A 19,884-nucleotide genomic window follows, 5' to 3' on the forward strand; every position below is an offset into this window, starting at 1 on the left:
AAGCAAAAAAAAATGTACGAACTTCATGTCAAAATATCTGTCAAAATTCTCTCAGGGAGCGGACTCTACGTTGTGGTTTAATGTTTAAATAATAATAATAATAATGATTTATTGTTTTCTTTTCTTATTAACAATATAGAGATAATGATATCATCACTGGGATCTCCCGTGCTGAGGATATATTAATATATAATTATATAATTAATTATACATATTATAATTTAATTATTAGAAATTAATATTACAACAAAGTAACATACGAATTTAATTATAAACATATATCAGGTAGTATATATATATTTTTTTTTTTAAATAATTTTAAAATAAGTAAGATAGTGTTTTTTTGTATAGTTCAGTTTAGTAGATTCGGTTTTAGTCTGTGTTTGATATCAGTTTATTTTCTATATGGGGATTTAATAACTACCGTTGAGTCAGAGATCGTAAAAACGACTAAATATTCCTATTATCTGGTTTTTTATGCAAGAATGCTTCTGCTATAAGAATATTTTTCGGTGTACTGAGAAATTAAGCTGTCAGAAATGCAAAATGTTAAAAGTCTTTTCTATATAAATAAATGAAGAAAATCGTAATTGTACAATTTGATATCCCTAGTGACGCCTCGAGCTAAAAAAACGTATTTGTTTATTCAATCTTTTCTAAGTAATTATAAAAAGTATGCAAGTGGTCTAAAGACACATTTTTCTGCCACTATAAAATGCATGCTAGTGGCCTATTAACACACCGTGTTGATGATTTCATCGTGTTGTGCCTATATCATGCGTGGAATTAGATGTTCAAAACAAACACTAACATTATTATTGTTTCATCTGAATTGTATTACGACACGCGGCTTTTTGTGTTATGCTTTTATTTGACTAGCTGATAACTGTGATAATTAACTAAATAATTGAATAGTGCCAATCAATTCAATGCCTGTTTGATTGACATTGTTTACAAACATGTTAAGTAAAGTTTTTAAATTACCACTTTCAGTTTTTTCTTCTTCTGTACAGATCACCGTATTTTTTCTGGACATGTACCAATTTTGTGTAGGTACAAACCGAAGTATAATCGAACAACACTCTCGAAGCAAACAACACCTACCGCAAAATTCTCGGTACGCCTACAACATACTCGGTCGTACGTGCCGTATGATAACAATTTTAAATATCTTTGATGAGGCTTAAATAAAATTCAAACACGTTCATCTCTAGTACAAATCTAATTTTAACAATTCTTCCAATAGTTTGATACGTTTTGTGACTTAGCAGGGGTATCCGGTTATATTGGGTGAGGTGCAGTGGCGGCTCGTGACTTTTGGGTTACTAGAGTGTTAATATTACAAAAAATGGCATTATTGATGTTGTTGTAGCTGAAAACGATTTTTTATTTTTTTTTCGAAAAATTGATTTTTTGTATGAAGATTTTCAGGAATGCCGTGCGGCGCACATCTATACTGAAATTTCCTGAAAATCTTCATACAAAAAATCGATTTTCGAAAAAAAATTAAAAATCGTTTTCAGCTATAACAACATCAGAAATGCCGTTTTTTTAATATTAGCACTCTAGTACACCCAAAAGTCACGAGCCGCCACTGGTGAGGTGTGTTCAGGTCTTGGCGGCGGATGCGCCTGTCCACCAACTGCGTGGTGGGCCGGATCGAGAGAGGCTGGTTTGGGGTTTCGGACAGCTGGTCTCTCTCGACCTATCGTCTTGCACCACAGCGGGAGGGATGGATTCATACGTCAGTCACTGGGCACACTGAACTCTAGATTCCCACCCACCCCAAATACCTTTTTCTTTCTCAGAACTTCATCTCCTTCCTTTCCTTAAAAAGGCCCTCCATACACCATCCCCAAAAGGTGACAGGCCTCGAGAGAAATTATTTTCCTCTGGGCCTCCTGTGAAAAAATACTCCTCAGAAAATTTCTAATTACAAAAATAATTTGAAAAATAAATCGCTGGAATAGAACACAAACACACGAATATGCATTAACGGTAAAAAAGGCTCAAATATCCACTAATTACCCAAAAGGGACCAATCCGATGTCTACTAATTAATGAGGACACCGTCTCAAAAAGAGCCAGAGAGAAAGTTTGAGGCCTTAGAACCCTAGTCACAATCACAATCATCCCGAAAAATAAGCACATCCTTACACCAAAATGTACACATGTATGTTTGTAATAGAACTTTTCACTTCATCACCTACGATTTCGTTAAATACTGTGGGACAAGGGCCTTCATAATGATTAAGGTCTATGCCGTGTCTTCATACCTATTATCTTTATATATTACCAATCATTATAAATATAAGCAACGGATACTTGGGGATTTGCCTCAAAGATAGAAAAATTAACAATCATTCCAAACCATTGTCTCCGAAGGTCAGCAAATGCCCCATGACCATCGATCAAGGTAGTTCATAATAATATATCGATGTCCATGACAGATCAAGAAGATTGACAAAACAAAGCCCATGAAGAAAAAAAAAACAAAATAATATAATGTAAGCTCAATATCAAAGATATTAGGTTCTTCTAATATCTTCCACAAAAGCATCCACAATCACTCGAAAACATTGAAACATTCATAGTCTGTTAAGTACGACTTTTGTAAACGGTATTCGGAAATCACAAGTAGGGAAATTGGTGAATTTACATCATATTTGGAGTAGACTTTGTAGTACCTATTACTTTTTTATTTGAGCTTTCGTTTTCGAGTAAGTCCAGTCAGAAGATGTCCAAGTTGGAATTTTCAAGTCAAATAAAAAAAGCTAGGGGATTAAAACCAGAATATGTTTGATGCCTTTTAAGATGCGTCGAAGTATAGACATGGCTGCAAAATTATTTTTAACCCTTTAGTTGCCGCAGAGTAAGGAAAAAATATAATTTTGAAATAAGATTTTTTTTGGGTACTCTGAGTGATGTAGATTCACCTGCTGGTACTACGAGTTTTCGGACACCGTATATAGATAAAGTAAACCCATCGAGGATTAGCGTTCATTTCGGGACATGGTCCAATTACAAAAATTAAACGAAATTGAAAAAAATTATCTATAAAAAGTCGTTGTCTGTTTTAATGACATGTGTAAAACTCCGATGAATGTGTAATAAAAGTGAAAAAATAGGTAAGTAGGTACCGACATAAAATTTTGATAAATTGCTTTTTGAAAAGTTTGGTAAAATATAATATAAAATAAAATAAAATACTGTATAATAGGTAAAAATTATCAGTTTCTTATTACACCTACACCAGTACCAATACTGCCAATATTCTGGACATAAAAATGTCATACTTAAATTTTGAAATATATTGTGTTGTGACATTTATAGATAATATGTAGTAAATGAGAAAAATAACAACAAGAATGGAAGGTATACCTGAAAATTCATTGGAAAGGTCCCTACTTAAGTAACTGGATTTAAATTTCGGACAGGACTTCTAATAATTATTTCAATCAGTTATTACATTTTATTAAATATGTTCACTATTTCAAACAATATGAGCAGTGGTGTACATTGCTCTGTAAACAAGGAGGCTGCAGTATTTTCAATATTATATTTTAAATTTTGGTGCCTTGAAAAGGACCGTTATTATTTTTTTATTGATCTTCCTTTGGTCCACTGAATATTAAATGAATTAATTACGTTAGTAGATATAAATTAAAATACAGTACCTAAGTAAATATCGTTTAAATTCATATTGAGGTCACTTGTATACGTAGGTATTAGGATTCCATGAGAATTCAACACACCTTTAAAAAGTGATATAAAGTAATTAAAAAAACTAACCTATAAAGCTAACCCACGTAACTTATAACCTAGTTTTTGTTTCATCACTTTTCATGACATTGTATGACTTTTTAAAGGTGTGTTGAATAGTCATTTTGATGAGTTATCCGGTCACCGGTAATTAGCAAAACCTCCTAGATCACAAGGCCGGGACACTGAACCAAATCAGCCTCCTAACTTGTATGAGAACCATCAAAAAAATGTGTTTTTATCATAGACATATGAATATTAGTAGACCTGCCCTAAGTGATTAAAAGCGTATTATCCCCACTCCCCATACCGGTTCCATTGAGCCGGCTGGGCTCGCGTATGGCCTCAAATGAAATTTGAAAACGTGACGTCATCATTCTTGTGCGAACTATGGTCGAGGCATCATCGGTTCATTTTACGAAATAACACGGCAAAATTTTGACTTGTACTATGAAAACTGGTAAAAATAGATGTGAAAAAAGAGAATAAACCCAATTGTCGTATTACATTCCATATATAAGCATTATTTTACTTTATTTTAAGCATATTCACATCGTATAATATGAATCAGTTGTTACTATCACATCGAGAAACGTCTGGACGCGAAACACAAAGCTGGTTGGTTGCTGGGAAGTAAATTATGAACATTTATAAAAGTGTCTTAACTAAATACTCTGAAACTAACTACGACTCTGAAAATAGAAGCTGCCTTACTTTGCCGAATTTGGACTTCGCAAATTTGTTCATAACGTGGCGAGTAATTTGCGCTCCCATGTAAAAATGTCTATTCATTCAAAGCAGATTTTACTTTTAAGAAGTAAATGGTGATATTATAATGCGAGATGCCTATTTACTGTCAGATTGATTTATTGACGAATCACAGTCAGCTTCACTCCCTTCGTTCTTCAACAGTTGATTTTACCCCTCGCCCATATCTTCTCGTCTATTAATTCCTATGTCTGTGGTTTTTATTTATTTTTAAAATTTACTAAAACATTTTAAGATGTAAGATGTATAAATAAGAATAAATTGAAAAAAAATTAAAACGAATATTTTTGTAAAATCCCATACAAGTTAGGAGGCTGCTTTGAATGAGTGTACCGGCCTGGTGATCTAGGAGGTTTTGTTATTAGGAACCCAAAAGTCATGATTTGTATTAATAAAATACGTTATTCCAATTTTTCTGACCACTGCCTAGCAAGTCATGGCTACAAAGTTACAAACAACTTGGGAATGGGCAATATGCAGACTTGGCAAAAAATTGAGTCAACCATAGCATTATTTTTACAACTTATAATTATTATTATTACTTATAGTAAAGTTGTCCATGAATGGTGAATGTACCGCTCTGCTAATTTGCTTTGCACCAAGGATATAGACTAGAGTCCCATGATAGTTGTACCCGTACCTACGCATACTTGTAATGTAGCAAAGTATCTACTTTAATCTAATTAGCGATATGAGTAATAGAGGACTCGGTTCCCAACCTTTCAAATAAAAGATAATAGTTTTACAGACGCAACTGTAAAGAATTATAAAACATTCTACCATCAAAAAAGAATAATGGTTTTATGTATTTTACCGGAAGGTTGCACGTTCGATGTACAAACGTTTGAAATTAATTAACGGTGAAGGGTGTGGGGAGAGGAAAGGTAAGGTTGGGAAGTAGGTACCTGCCTAATCAGATTTAATCATTAAAGCAATTTCCACCAACCATTAATTCATCCGTCATTAATACTACCGTGTTAAGTAAAAACACATAAGGAAGACGCTGTGTGTTTATGTAACACGGCAGAATAATAGTCAATATTTAATCTTGAAACGCGACACAAACATGCAAGTAAGTACCTACTTAATGTGTTTTAAATTACGAAAACCTTTTTGTTTGTCCACACGTATATTTGAGCCCTGGGTCTAGACGTTATCGTCAAGAATACCGCTTTTCCAAGAAGGTAAGTAAAATATAATTAAATAGGTAGGTAGGTACTTACCGTTTTTTTCTGAATTTTGCAGAATAAATAGGAACACCTTCTCCGTTCTGAAATATAATTTGTGATGCTTGACTTACAATTTTTCACGTTCTTGTAGTCTAAACAATACGGCGACAAAACTCATAAGATAAAGTAGCATAGTTATTTTACCATGTGCCTGTATGAATGTTTGCACCTACTCGTGTCTGCATACCGATCCGCAGAGTCAGCTTGGGCTTGGGGTGGCAAGGGCCGCTGTCCGGGGCGCCGGAATTTAGGGGGCGCAACATTTTGGAGTAGGTACCTGCTATAAATATTATAAAATATATATTATAGATGCCTACACAAATACGTTTGACTTCTTTCCTGTACTGCACCAGGGGAACAGTAGTTAATTAATATTTTTTTCAAGTTCACATTTTATATTTATACTAGTAGATCCCGCAATGCTTCGCTATTGCTAATGTCTTTCTCGGGCATCTCCTTCCACCATTCATTACTATATACCACAATGTTACTGTCAAAAACTACATTACATCGACTTTAATTCGATTCCGTATCTCATTCCTATATTAAATAAGTATACATAGAGCGTCCCCGCATTCTTATACCATTCAAACTATTCTCTGAGTCCTCCAGGCACTAATAAGAACAAACTTTGAAATTTTCAGCGATATCGGTATACTACTTTTGGAGAACTACGAGGGCAAACATTCGCAGGCTGATTTTTTATATATTAAGATTAAAGATTAATTACACGTGCTTTACAACAAAATGTTCATATTTATTTTAATGATTATGTTTACAAATTTACTACAATACACTTGTCAAATTCCATTGTACAACTTTCGATTTACAATTATTTCTTTAATACTTCTTCATGTGCACCTTCTATCGCTGTATTAATTTAGCTATGTTCTGTAAAACACCCAAACTGGAGTAATATAGGTTTGGTAAATACAACAAACTGCACATGTTTATTTTATAAATATCAATAAAGTTACTACATATTGCTCTGTAACTATTTTGTAATACCTTAGTTCTTCTGTTGTACCATTGTTATTATATTCAATTTATTATTGAACTCCTTTGTACACCAGAACTCTCTATGACAACTTGTATTGTACCTGCCTATAAGTACCGTTCATACTCAGTTTATTATATTATACACGGTGTCCGGAAACTCGTAGTACAAGCGGGAAACTGGAGAATCTACACCACATGGGGAACCCAAAAAAACATAAAGTTTTTTGATTTGAGCATTTTCAAAAAAAAAAAAAAACCAAAAAAAAATATTTTTCGGCTATTTTAGGGTTAAAGTTTTTTCTGGTGTTTAGGGTTGAATAACAGATGTTTTAACCCTGCAGAGCAGAAATATTTTATGATTACACCGGGTTAAATGAAGGGTGATTTCAAAATAATGCTTCAAATCCGAGTTTCTTCATTTGTTTTACTTTCAAATAGTTTTAATTAGTTGGGTAATTTGATCTTCAGTAATAATTTATAAGAATTAGATTAAAAAAAAAAAAAAAAAAACAACTCCAAACTCGATTTACTCGATAACGAAAGCTCAAATAAAAAAAAATATACTACAAAATCGACTCCAAATGTGATTTAGATTCACCAGTTTCCCGCTTGTACTTCGAGTTTCCGGACACCCTGTATATTATACACGTATTATTGTACTCTTGAATAACTTATATATAACAATATACACATGAAAAAGATTCAAGGCGTGAAAAATATAAATAAATAACAATCTGATAGTTTGTGACTTAATTGGATTAATGTAGTTATGAAAAAACCGAAACCATTCTGTAAATCTTACTAAAACTCCAAATGAATCGGTTACTTACAGCGTTTTAACGAAATGATATTGAAACTCACCCAGAAAAAATGTTAAAATCGAAATATAACATTAATGCACTTTGACTGAATATCGATTTAAAAAAAAGTAATAAAATAAGGTGGATGGTAAAAAAAGTAGTATGGCTGCCATAAAGTGAGAAATATGATTCCCGACTACTAATAGTTTGTTCGTATTGTATAAAACTATGGGTTACGTCATAGACATATGAATATTAGTAGACCTGCCCTAAGTGATTAAAAGCGTATTATTCCCCACTCCCCATACCGGTTCCATAGGAGCCGGCTGGGCTCGCGTATGGCTTCCCCTGAATCTTGAGAATGTGACGTCATCATTCTTGTTCGAACTAGCGTCGAGCTATGGTCGAGGCATTTTATGAAATAAGTGACTTCAAAAATTCAAAACATTTTTTATAGGAGATGTATGCAGGACAATTTTTTTTTATGCTGGCACGTTGGCATATTATCGGTGAATTGTATACTTTTTATACAATATGCGCGTGAGAATTTTCTTTGCTATATCCACGTAAACAACGGTTGGTCGCTTAGCAACACTTAAAATGTACGCCAATGGTTTTCGTAATAATATTGGAAATAATCAACTCTAATGAAATCGCCCGTAACGTGATTGGTTTATTTATGCCTGTAACTGAACTGTGCTGTGCTATTTTTATCTTTATATATCGTCTATTTATATACAACAGATATAAAGAAGAGTGTCTGCGGCGGGCGGGCGGCGTGGCTTTGCTGTATATACAAATCAACAGTTTTATTCCGAGATTGATGCAATTTTCCACAATTGGCCTTCAAAACAAAAGGAATGCCATCTGAAACATCGGATTTTGAAACACTCTGTCCGCAAGTCTACAGTAAAAACAACCCGTACAATGGTGTACAGTCACATGGGAGTCTAATAGGGCGCTAAAATAGCTTTTGCCTGTGGCGTTAAAAAGTCTACCCCGGCCCTGTTCTGGCGTCGTTCAGTTTTTGGTATTTCATTCACGATCATTTTTACTATCATTATGTCTAACACGATGCCTTCTTTAACCAGAAGAGTTTTCTAACTATTAGTAATTATAATCATTTTACTACTATCCGCACACGTACTTGACTCAATGACTGATTTAAACAATTTTATTGCCATATACATAGGTGTTATTTGTCCAATAGAAGTACTAACGCGGGTAATAAATAAACGGTTTTTATTCAACAAGAGAATAATATTTATGGTACAAATTTCGAACACATCAGATGCCCAACCCTTTTATAAATAAATTAAAAACAAGGAAGGAAGCCAGAATGTTTAGTCTGTGGAAAATATAAACACTGCCATCAACACAGCAACCGCAGCTCACGGGAGATAATAACAACTGTTTATTGTCAATACAGAATACAGTGTGATTGCTCCACAGGAAACTAATAGAAAAACAGAGTAAAAAATCACCGGGAAACTCTTCTCCCCTGAAAATCTACTCATTGCCCACAAACTTTCAGATATGAAGTATTCACGACCCACGAGACGAGAATGTCAATTGTCAATATTATCGTCAATACTTCGTCCAGGCGCGACGAACGACATCAAACGACATCAAGCAATAGCTGCACACAAATGAAAATATTATTAATAGTTACAAATGATTTCATACATTTTATTTTGTCCTTTGACGGCTTAGTTATTTATTTTTGCTTGTTGGGAATGTGTGTTTTGCGTGGCTTGGACGTCTGGTCGAAATATTGACGATATATTGACAATAATATTGATCGTCTCCTGGGCACAAGTCAGAATTCGTTAGCCATATACCTACCTACAATCAATGATATTGAAAAAAAACTATTATTTCTAAACACTTTCACGAAATTAATGGAATTCATTCTAAACTAAGAACTATTTTTTTTAAAGAAAGACAAACGTTCCCGGGTTACGAATAACCTGACAATATTTGAAAATCTCCTACTGCCACCACGTAAGCGGAAAATGTTACTTGTGTTGTGATGGAGGACTTAGTTAGCCGAGGAATTGAACACACGCCTGGGTGGGACCCAAACGCGATGTCAACTCAGCCACCGACCGGTCATTTTATAAATTATCCTATAACCCATCACCATGCCCCTGGAGAAAACTGGTTCAGGATAAAAAAAATATTTCATATATATGTAATATTAGGACAATTTATTTTGGCCTTTTTCAGTTCAATTACTAGAAAAAAACACCGCTATGTTCAAACATTTTATTTATTGATACATTGAATCATCATAATAATAATAATATTTGGATGATTTGTATAACGCAGTTTTTGTGCAAAATCACCTCCGGGGCGCTGTACAAATATATAATACATTTCTAGAAATACATATGTTATTATAATCATTTATTTTTATTTTGTACACACAACACCATAATGTACACCATACTAAGCAACTTCCTCTTTCATCGAGACCACATCATATGTAGTTATTTTGAATAAAAGGTTAACAGTATAAAGCAAGAATTTGGGCCTTACTAATAAACGTGTTTCAAACCCCGCACAACTGATAGCCAAACCCGAATGTAGAGTAAGTGGTTGTTTCTCAGCTGCACAAAATCTAAAACACACAAGGGGGTAAAAATGTAAACATTAGGAAGAAAAAAAGTTTTTATTTAACATTTAAATTTCATTACTTAAAGAATATTTACAATATAAATATAGGTATATAGGTAAAGATACATAACAGCACATAATAATGCAACAGTTATTCAATTTACTCCATGTTAGTATATTCCACTATCTCGATTTCAAAATATTATTAATTCTTGCAACATTTTGTCAGTTTTTTTAATTTGCCTAGTAAGCGAAATCCACTAGTTCAAAAAAAGTTATTATTTTGATTTCGGGACAATACTTTTTCATAAAACTATTTTCGGCAGTAGTCGCGCCACACAAGTTTGAAAACACTGGTTGGGCATGCGCACTGCGCAGTTTTTTCAGGGGCTAAGCAATAGTTGCGCAGAAGAACGTTAGTTGCAGAGGCTAGACGTTAGCATCACATCTACATGGCAATGTTCTGTCAGAACAGGTATTCGACGTTCGTTTTTTTAGCCGTTTGAAGTTTCAAGTGCATTCCGTTATAAGTGTTAGTAGTATTTGAAAGTAAATATATTTTTCCTGCGAAAAAGTTGTGGTTCGGCCTATTTTTCTCTTTGTCGTTTCCGTGCACGGCTAAAATAAACATAAAAACAAACGTGTTGTGTTAAAAAGTTTAAAACTTTGTGACAAAGATGAGGTGATATGTTTACCTGTTAGTGAAACAGAGATAACATTAATCCGGATATTCTGCCACTAAGGTATGAACTTTTGCGATACGTAATGGAATATTTATCAAAATGCCTTAACTTTTAAATGTGTTATAAAAATAACTGCGAGTTTTATTCAACTTTTATTTATTTCACGGGGTGCAGTAGGGATTTAAGTACCCATTGGAGTTATTGTTAGTGTTATTGTGTAGAACAGGAATCTCTCGAAGTAAAGAAAATGTTCTGCCGATTATATTATTATGCATTCCAAAATATTCATTGAGGCGTGCTGGAATTTGTCAATTGATGACTGTACCTCGCTCAGATCGTAACTTTTGATTGTAGGTACATGTCAAAATGGGTAATTGAAACAACAAAAGGTTGTGCGTTTAAATACTTGGGAGTTTTAAACTTGTGATAATGCGAATAGAAATTGTTAGAAAACGCATTTATTTTGTTCGCTGAGAAGTGACAATTCTTATTTATTTTAAAGTTTATCTCCCAGCTTGACGATAAACAAAAGTTCGAGTGATTGATTAAGAAGTAAGTTAAATAATTACACCGTTTTAAAATCACGTTCTGTAAAGTTGTATCCGTTTAGTAATTAATTATGATTACAAATAAATACAAATAATTGAAGTTGCAATGCTGTCAGAATTCTTAGAAGGCTGCCCTATTTTACTATGTTGACAGTTTACCACTTTCTAATTAAAGTTTTCTGCTGTCGAGTGAGTGAATTGGCGATTTATATGTTTCTTGAGTTGATGGTTTATAACTTTTTGTGTGGTTATTTATTGTGACTGCAACCTTCTCAGGAATGACTAACTTTAAATGCATGTGTCATACTTCCAACTGGCTGTTGAATTAGTGTTTGAGGATAGCTAGCATAATTGTTATTATTTGCGGAGAAGCATGCTCTTCAACAATAAAACTAGGATATTCTTTAATAATATTCCATTTAAAGTAACCTAATTTGTTATTATGTTATTGTAAACTTTAGTAGACTAATGATTTGAATTGGAATTGTGAACATATTATTTTCATCAGTTGTTATGTTTAACAATAAAGTAATACATCAAACGAATCGTTCCTGTTCCGGCGGAACTGGGATAATATGTAAAGTTTTACTATTTAAAGTTGTTACCCTGGTTGGTTATGTTGTGGTTCTTAACCTCTTTATGGCCATGAAATTCAAAAGCCTCTGCAGCATGATGGTAATCATTTGAAGTTATGAAGATCTTGATTCAATTCCCAATACGGCCTAAAAATTAAGATTTGATTTGTTTGTTTTCATTTCATATGCATGGGCGTAGCTAGTTTAGGTGTTGTGATGTTGATTAGATTAGTGAACTTTACAAAACTGGTATCACAGCTGTCGTAAGGAAAGTATTAAATTGATAGCTACAATGAATCAATGTGCTCCACGTAAAGCAGTTTAAAAAATTAAGACTTCTGTTGCTTGTTAATATTAGTAGTTTTCATTATAAATTTAAGTTTTTTTTTTACTAAGCAACAGCAAAAACAAAGTAAACTACTGTGCAAAAATAGATTTGCAGTTAAACTATTTTGCGTAAGAAAATCAGTGTTGTCTGCTGACCTAAGCCTTACAATACCCTACATAAGGTCTTAAGGGCTATTTGCAGAGATAGGTTATAGTAATTGTCACATATTTATGTGACTGTGAACTCAATTATCTGTCCTTGTACCAAAAATATCTGTCCTTATCATAGACATGAATATTCATAAGTCTATGGTCCTTATATTATATATTTACCCAGTGATAAGTTTGCTTTCATTAGTTTCCCATTAAAGGCGAAGGGCTTGATTTGTTTATATCGCGATCGATAACATATAGTTTTCATTCATTCTTGTTCTCCATGAATGCGGTTAGGTTGCAATACTATCGTAAGACTTTTGTTCATTCATTGTAGTGTTCAGCTATTTCCATTTCAGTCCATGTTTCCTGGTAAAGTGTTTTGTAATTTTCACCAATCTTCAACTAACAATCAACAGCTCAACTAGCTACGCCCATTTATGAAATGGAAACATTCAGTACGATATCTTTATTTTTGGGCTGCAATGGGAATTGAGCCACGAACTTCCTAATTCAAAGTAGAGTGATAGATAAACCTATATTATAATTTTACCACACTTTAATTTAAACACCGCGCCATTCAAATTCCTTGTTAAAGCGAGCCAGTCCGAAATGAATCCCATTTGTGCGTTATGAATGTCAGAGACTATGGGACTTTCTGTTCTAAGAAATAGTTCATACAAAACTTATTAGTGGCGCCAGAGTGGTACACATGCGTACCTTGGGTTTTTACTAGGTGACCGTGTGCGCAGCGATTATGAGATTTTAATACCAAATTTGGACAGAATAGTATTTCGCAAATTGAACATATTTTTTCTGTGATTATCGTGTTTTATGTAGTTACATTTTTATACAAAAAAATGAACAGTTTTTTTGTGTAAATTGCGATTCTCGTATTTAAAATTATTTTTTGTGACCTGTGACGTTATTCTTTAGCCACAGACGTTTTAATGAATCCCCGAATTATATTCTGTTGGTAGATGGCAAATCTCCAGTGCAGTGATGTGATGAGATTCCTTTACATCTAGGGAAAAATATATATAACATCGAAAAGACTAACATATAACTAACTAATTTTTTCCCCTCCTCTTTTATTCTTCGATTGAACTCCTAATGAGATAGGCCACGAACCGCTACTAGTGATACCGTTATGTTACAGAGGCTGTCTGGATTCTTCTTCTTCGTATGGTGGAGGAGAGTTGGTGGAGGTCTTAGAGGAATGCTAAGGTCACTTGGTTCATCAGTTGGATTCATCATATTATGTATGTTTGTTGTTTTGCAGATAAGGACTGTTTGATGGTGTGATTACACAAGGCCGCCACCATGAATGGCCCCGACAAGAGGATGTTGGAGAGGGAGGCACTGCGCAACATGATCCAGCAGTGGAATGTCAATCGCCTGGATCTCTTTGAGCTGAGCGAACCTAACGAGGTGTGCTTCTTATCACTTATCTCTGTTATTCAAGATAGGACCACTTGGATCAATCACCTTTTGATCATTGATCATTTTCAGGGACATTATTCCACCTTTTTTTAAATATAATATAAAAGTTTACCCTACTGTTGAGTGTGGTAGCCATACCTGGTCTGGACTCTGCAAAAACAAGCAATAGAATAAATTATCTTATCGTAATGAATTGATTACAATCTTTAGAATGTAGTCATCACACAGGATTGCTGTGTTTGTTCTACCAATATTTCAACAGCTAACATCATTGACACACCAGACATGTGTCCTGCATTTGTACGTTCTTTGGCATTTTTTTCCACGTGGATGGGTCGTTATTACAGCTTGTTCTTGTGCTCAAAAGCTTGGGTGTGATTTCCCGGCTTTTGTGTTTCCTCCTTCATTCAACAGATTCACTCTTTCTTTCACCATTTCTTCCCATATGGCGAGCGATGTGGGATATAGGCCAAGCCCACATACATTACTAGAACATAGACCCTCGTATGTGTCTAGTTTAGCCCTCAGGCATACGCACTTTGAAATTGTTAAACATCTAAATTTCGCACTTTTTGTTTATGAATCACAAGAACATTAAAGGAACAGGGCGGGTCTCTAGCGACAGTATTACTGTAAATATCTAACCAAATATTTGTGCAAACATGAAACATTGGGGCAGGGCCACAATGTTTTAGTTTTCCGTGGCCGATGGAAAATAAAAACATTTGTGGCCCCTGGATGTTTTGAAAACATTAGTTCGCTGGAGACCCGACTTCAGAAGAACTAAAATTTTTTACCACAATCATTTTGTAGGTAGATTCATTTGAAGAGACAATCAATTGTTTTTTGTTTCCTGATTTGGAAAACTTACTTATGCGTTTTTGAACGCTAATGAGTAGAAAAATGGTAAACAGTAATAGCTCTTAGTATGACAAAAATAGGACAGTACCTACCTATACCTACATGAACTGCATGGTCCCATGTAGTTTTCGACACCCCACCCTTGCGCCACCTCGCGTATGAGGTATCTTCAGAATTTCAAAAAGTAACGAAAAGTGCGGCCAATTTATTGTGCACTGACATGCCCACGGGTTAAATAGACCCTCCACAGAGCATCCTCGAATATGTCAAGGCCTCATATGTAAAAACATAATTTCTTACTACCCGTTTTTCTCATGCAAATAAATCCATCAGGCTCATTCCATATAAATATAAAACGAGACTTCCTGAGTTGTTCTTTGTTTATTCATATAAAACCAACCATTTTATTAATTCTCCAGTCCTAAGGTTACATAGGCTTGGAAATAAATTCAGTTCCGTTGATATTTTCATTTATTCCATACTAAAATTAAATCGGAAATTACAAACATTTTGTTTCGCTAACATTATTATATTATATAATCTGTAACTTACTTTTTTTTGTAAATATTAACTTATATTTAACTTTTTCTTTTATGTTGTTTTTCGTTATTTACTACAGTTATCAAAACCCTTTATTCTCTTCCCTAAATTTTAAATGCACTGTGTAATGCAATTAATTTATACTTGTTTTATGTAAAAACCGGATGGGCGTAAATAAATAAATATTGCAAATACATTGTTTCAAATATTATATTTTATCTAAATATTTGTTGTTTATTGAGCTCCCAAGGCATGGTTAATTTATTGAATTGTTTATAATTATTAATGTTATGATTTCAGTCGGTATCATTCCTAGTGCATTAAATGCATTGAATTTTCTCTCATTTGTAGAAGATTGCAGTTCATAATATTTATAGTGTATCTAATAATAATAAGTAATATCTCCCGATACACATTCCTTTGAAATCTTATAAGTGCTTGTACTGAACACATTCTTAAAGGTTTATTGCAGCTTAACTAAAACCTTCCCAGTGAAGGGTGCAAATTATAAATACAGCTGTACTTATTTCTATATCATTTTCAATTCAAAACAATGCTGTGCAATCTGAAAATATATTCACTTAATAATTTTTTGTTGTTCCACAATTTCTCAGTATTTTTATATAGGCACATTTAGTTAGTAGATTATTATTAGTTTATTTACATAATTTTATCATTTCTTATCAATAACAATTTATCTACCTTCATAAATCAAACGATTGCAAGATGATAGTGATGTTTTAATGTTTTTTTAAATATTGATTATTTTCTTTCAGGATTTGAGTTTTCACGGGGTGATGAGATTTTACTTCCAAGACTCTGGCCAGAAAGTCGCTACCAAATGTATAAGAGTTGCTTCAGATGCAACAGCAAATGATGTTATTGGTAAGAATCAAAAATATTACTTTCGGTTGTGCGTGTGTCCTACGTAACTCAGGTTCAATGTACTCAAATTTGCTTTGAATTATTGTTATTTCCAAAGTTGGAAATGATTGTGTGAAGAATTCCGACAAGCGATAAAGTACCAACCTATAGTAATATTATATTTTCAACAGAATATTATTTTAGCTGTCATTTTCAAAATTGGAACTGATTTGTCAAGTATTCAGATTATCTTGTGAACTTCACGGGTCTGCGCTAGTAAAACACAATTTACTGAGTTGAGTATGTTCGTGTGTTTGACTGTAAACTTTTCAAAATGTCTCGAGGAAATTATCAAATTAAAAAATAATATTTTTAAATCCAAACAAGCGATTCAGTAGGTACCTACCTAGGAGGTTGAATTTCAATATAGTACCTACCTATAATAATTTTTTATGTGGCTTACTTTTGCAGACCATTTTAAGTGACACTAATGTACCTAAACTGAGTAAAATTAAAAATGAAAAGAACATTTTTCTGCCTGTAAAATTTTCAAAATTGGAATGGATTTTTGAGGAAATTATCAAATTAAAAAAGATCTTTTCAAATTTAGACAAATAAGTAGGTGCCTACAATGGAGGTTAAATTTTGAAATACCTACCTATAATATTTTATATGGCTTATTTTTGCAGGCCATTTTTAAAAGTGATAAGTACCTACCTATGCTCCAAGTAAAATTAAAGTTAAAATTAACATTTTTTTTAAGCAAAATCATTTCCATCCCTTGATTTTTTTACGGGGTAACAAAAGTGTTCAGAAAATAATGTTGCATATTTCTTTCCTATTTGCAAGATATACAGTTTGATATTTCCCCCCATTAAGACAGAGAGAGTACATCTTATAGATCAAACATTGTCATGACTATGGAAACATTGATTGGGTTTAGGAATAATATGGTTTCATATTTGAAGAGGATAATCTTTCACATTTTGGCTTGACCTACATTTTATGCATGACATGCCATGATGACTCTAATAAATAATCGTTTTTATGACATAGGCTTTTGTGGGTTACATTGAATTCAGTGAAATGACTGTTTGATTGGTTCTGATTTTTGATTGAATTTTGTTTTGTTTCCAGAAACTTTAATAGAAAAATTCCGTCCGGATATGAGGATGCTGTCCGTGGCATCTTATGCCGTGTACGAACTGCATTCCCACGAGGAGAGGAAGTTAGCCGGAGACGAGAAACCTCTCCTGGTGCAATTGAACTGGCACATAGACGATAGGGAGGGGAGGTTCTTGCTGAAGGATGTCGCCCACAAGACAGTGAGTCCATTCCGTGGTTATGCGTTATTATTACATGGCGTTAGTAGAAATTCCACAATAATCAAAATCTCAGTATTAAGGTGGTAATAAGTTATATGTTAATAATTAATGCATTTGAACCACAGACATAGGAATTAATAGACGAGAAGATAATGGCGAGGGGTAAAATCAACTGTTGAAGAACGAAGGGAGTGAAGCTGACTGTGATTCGTCAATAAATCAATCTGACAGTAAATAGGCATCTCGCATTATAATATCACCATTTACTTCTTAAAAGTAAAATCTGCTTTTGAATGAATAGACATTTTTACATGGGAGCGCAAATTACTCGCCACGTTATGAACAAATTTGCGAAGTCCAAATTCGGTTCTATTTTCAGAGTCGAATATTTCGTTTAAGTATTTAGTTAAGACACTTTTATAAATGTTCATAATTTACTTCCCAGCAACCAACCAGCTTTGTGTTTCGCGTCCAGACGTTTCTCGATGTGATAGTAACAACTGATTCATATTATACGATGTGAATATGCTTAAAATAAAGTAAAATAATGCTTATATATGGAATGTAATACGACAATTGGGTTTATTCTCTTTTTCACATCTATTTTTACAAGTTTTCATAGCATAAGTCAACATTTTGCCGTGTTATTTCGTAAAATGAACCGATGATGCCTCGACCATAGTTCGCACAAGAATGATGACGTCACGTTTTCAAATTTCACTTGAGGCCATACGCGAGCACAGCCGGCTCCAATGGAACCGGTATGGGGAGTGGGGATAATACGCTTTTAATCACTTAGGGCAGGTCTACTAATATTCATATGTCTATGATTTGAACCAATGTTATTGAAGAGCAAAAACATAGCTATGAAATTATTTTAGACATATACAAGTACATTCATTATATTACAAAATTATAAGGATATTAATTTTGCATACTAAAAGTAACCTATTACTTATGTCCGTACAATATACAGGGTGTCCGGTGTAAAGTGTGCTAACTTTGGGGGTGATTCTACATGATAGTACAAGTAAATTTCAACGTTTTTAAGGTAGTTTTTAGGTATAAAAAGTTGAATTGTTTGTATGGGAAAACAAATATTCGTCCGTAGAAAAATATTTTTGTATAGGAAAATAATACTAATGTATTAGTTATTATTAACTCTTTAAATTGCAAGGTGCCCCTGAATGTGACACTTTTTAAATACATCTATTTAAATTTTTCGGGAATGAATGAATGCAAATCTTGGAAGCAGAAATTACCCATTTCCCATAATTCTATCGAGCTTTAACTTGGCAGATAGACTCGTTGTCGGTGACATTGCATTCTATTAACTTTAATGGCAATCACATATACAAACGCAGACATATACGCATTTCTCTGAAATCAGATGATATTACAGCAGTTGATATAAGAAATAAATTTTGCTCCTAGCCGGTCGGCATTTGGCGAGGTTGGTGTAGTTGTCGACTCCAGTTCCTCCTCGGTAGGAAGATTCAATACTCTGTAAACCAATTTAAAAAAATATATAATATATTAAAACATTTATATATATATACAGGGTGTCCGGAAACTCGTAGTTCAAGCGGGAAACTGGTGAATCTACATCACATTTGGAGTCGATTTTGTAGTATATTTTTTTTTTATTTGAGCTTTCGTTATCGAGTAAATCGAGTTTGAAATTGTTTATTTTTTTTTTTTTTTTAATTTTTTTTAATCAAATTCTTATAAATTATTACTGAAGATCAAAGTACCTAACTAATTAAAACTATTTGAAAGTAAAACAAATGAAGAAACTCGGATTTGAAGCATTATTTTGAAATCACCCTTCATTTAACCCGGTGTAATCATAAAATATTTCTGCTCTGCAGGGTTAAAACATCTGTTATTCAACCCTAAACACCAGAAAAAACTTTAACCCTAAAATAGCCGAAAAATATTTTTTTTGGTTTTTTTTTTTTTTTTTTTGAAAATGCTCAAATCAAAAAACTTTATGTTTTTTTGGGTTCCCCATGTGGTGTAGATTCTCCAGTTTCCCGCTTGTACTACGAGTTTCCGGACACCGTGTATATAAAACATAATATGTAGTAAAGAAACTTTGTTTTTTATGGATTGATTTTTTATTGATGTTCAACTGTTGTGACATCCGCCTATGGGACACGGTTTCTTGCAACTCAACTGCTGTGAAGTCCGCTTACAAAGGGTTAATGGTGACTTGTACATATTCTGTAGTACATAAAGTAGCATACTTATTTGATAAGTCAACTCAATCTTTCATTTAAAATAAAGGATGGTAGATACTCTCAGTATCACCCTGTTGAAAGACCACGATTCAGAAACAAAACATTAGCATTAACGTTCTATGGTGACCAAATCTGAATAGCCAGC

The 19,884-nt window shown here is 33.5% G+C and overlaps 1 protein-coding gene across 4 annotated transcripts in view; it reads left to right on the plus strand.

The window, feature by feature from the left end:
- The first annotated feature begins 10,617 nt into the window (after positions 1-10,617).
- Positions 10,618-19,884, plus strand: part of cno (adherens junction formation factor afadin) — a 59,528-nt gene continuing 50,261 nt past the window's right edge. For all 4 annotated transcript variants that reach the window (XM_089633947.1, XM_089633954.1, XM_089633963.1 and 1 more), the window contains exons 1-4: positions 10,618-10,920; positions 13,746-13,894; positions 16,084-16,192; positions 17,309-17,496. In XM_089633947.1, the coding sequence (XP_089490073.1) occupies positions 13,787-13,894; positions 16,084-16,192; positions 17,309-17,496 (405 nt within the window). In that variant the 5' untranslated portion in view covers positions 10,618-10,920; positions 13,746-13,786. The remainder of the gene's footprint in view (positions 10,921-13,745; positions 13,895-16,083; positions 16,193-17,308; positions 17,497-19,884) is intronic.

This window comes from Hesperophylax consimilis, chromosome 1, assembly GCF_061612785.1.
Source record: "Hesperophylax consimilis isolate HC1 chromosome 1, BYU_Hcon_1.0, whole genome shotgun sequence".
NCBI classification, from domain to species: Eukaryota; Metazoa; Arthropoda; class Insecta; order Trichoptera; family Limnephilidae; genus Hesperophylax; species Hesperophylax consimilis.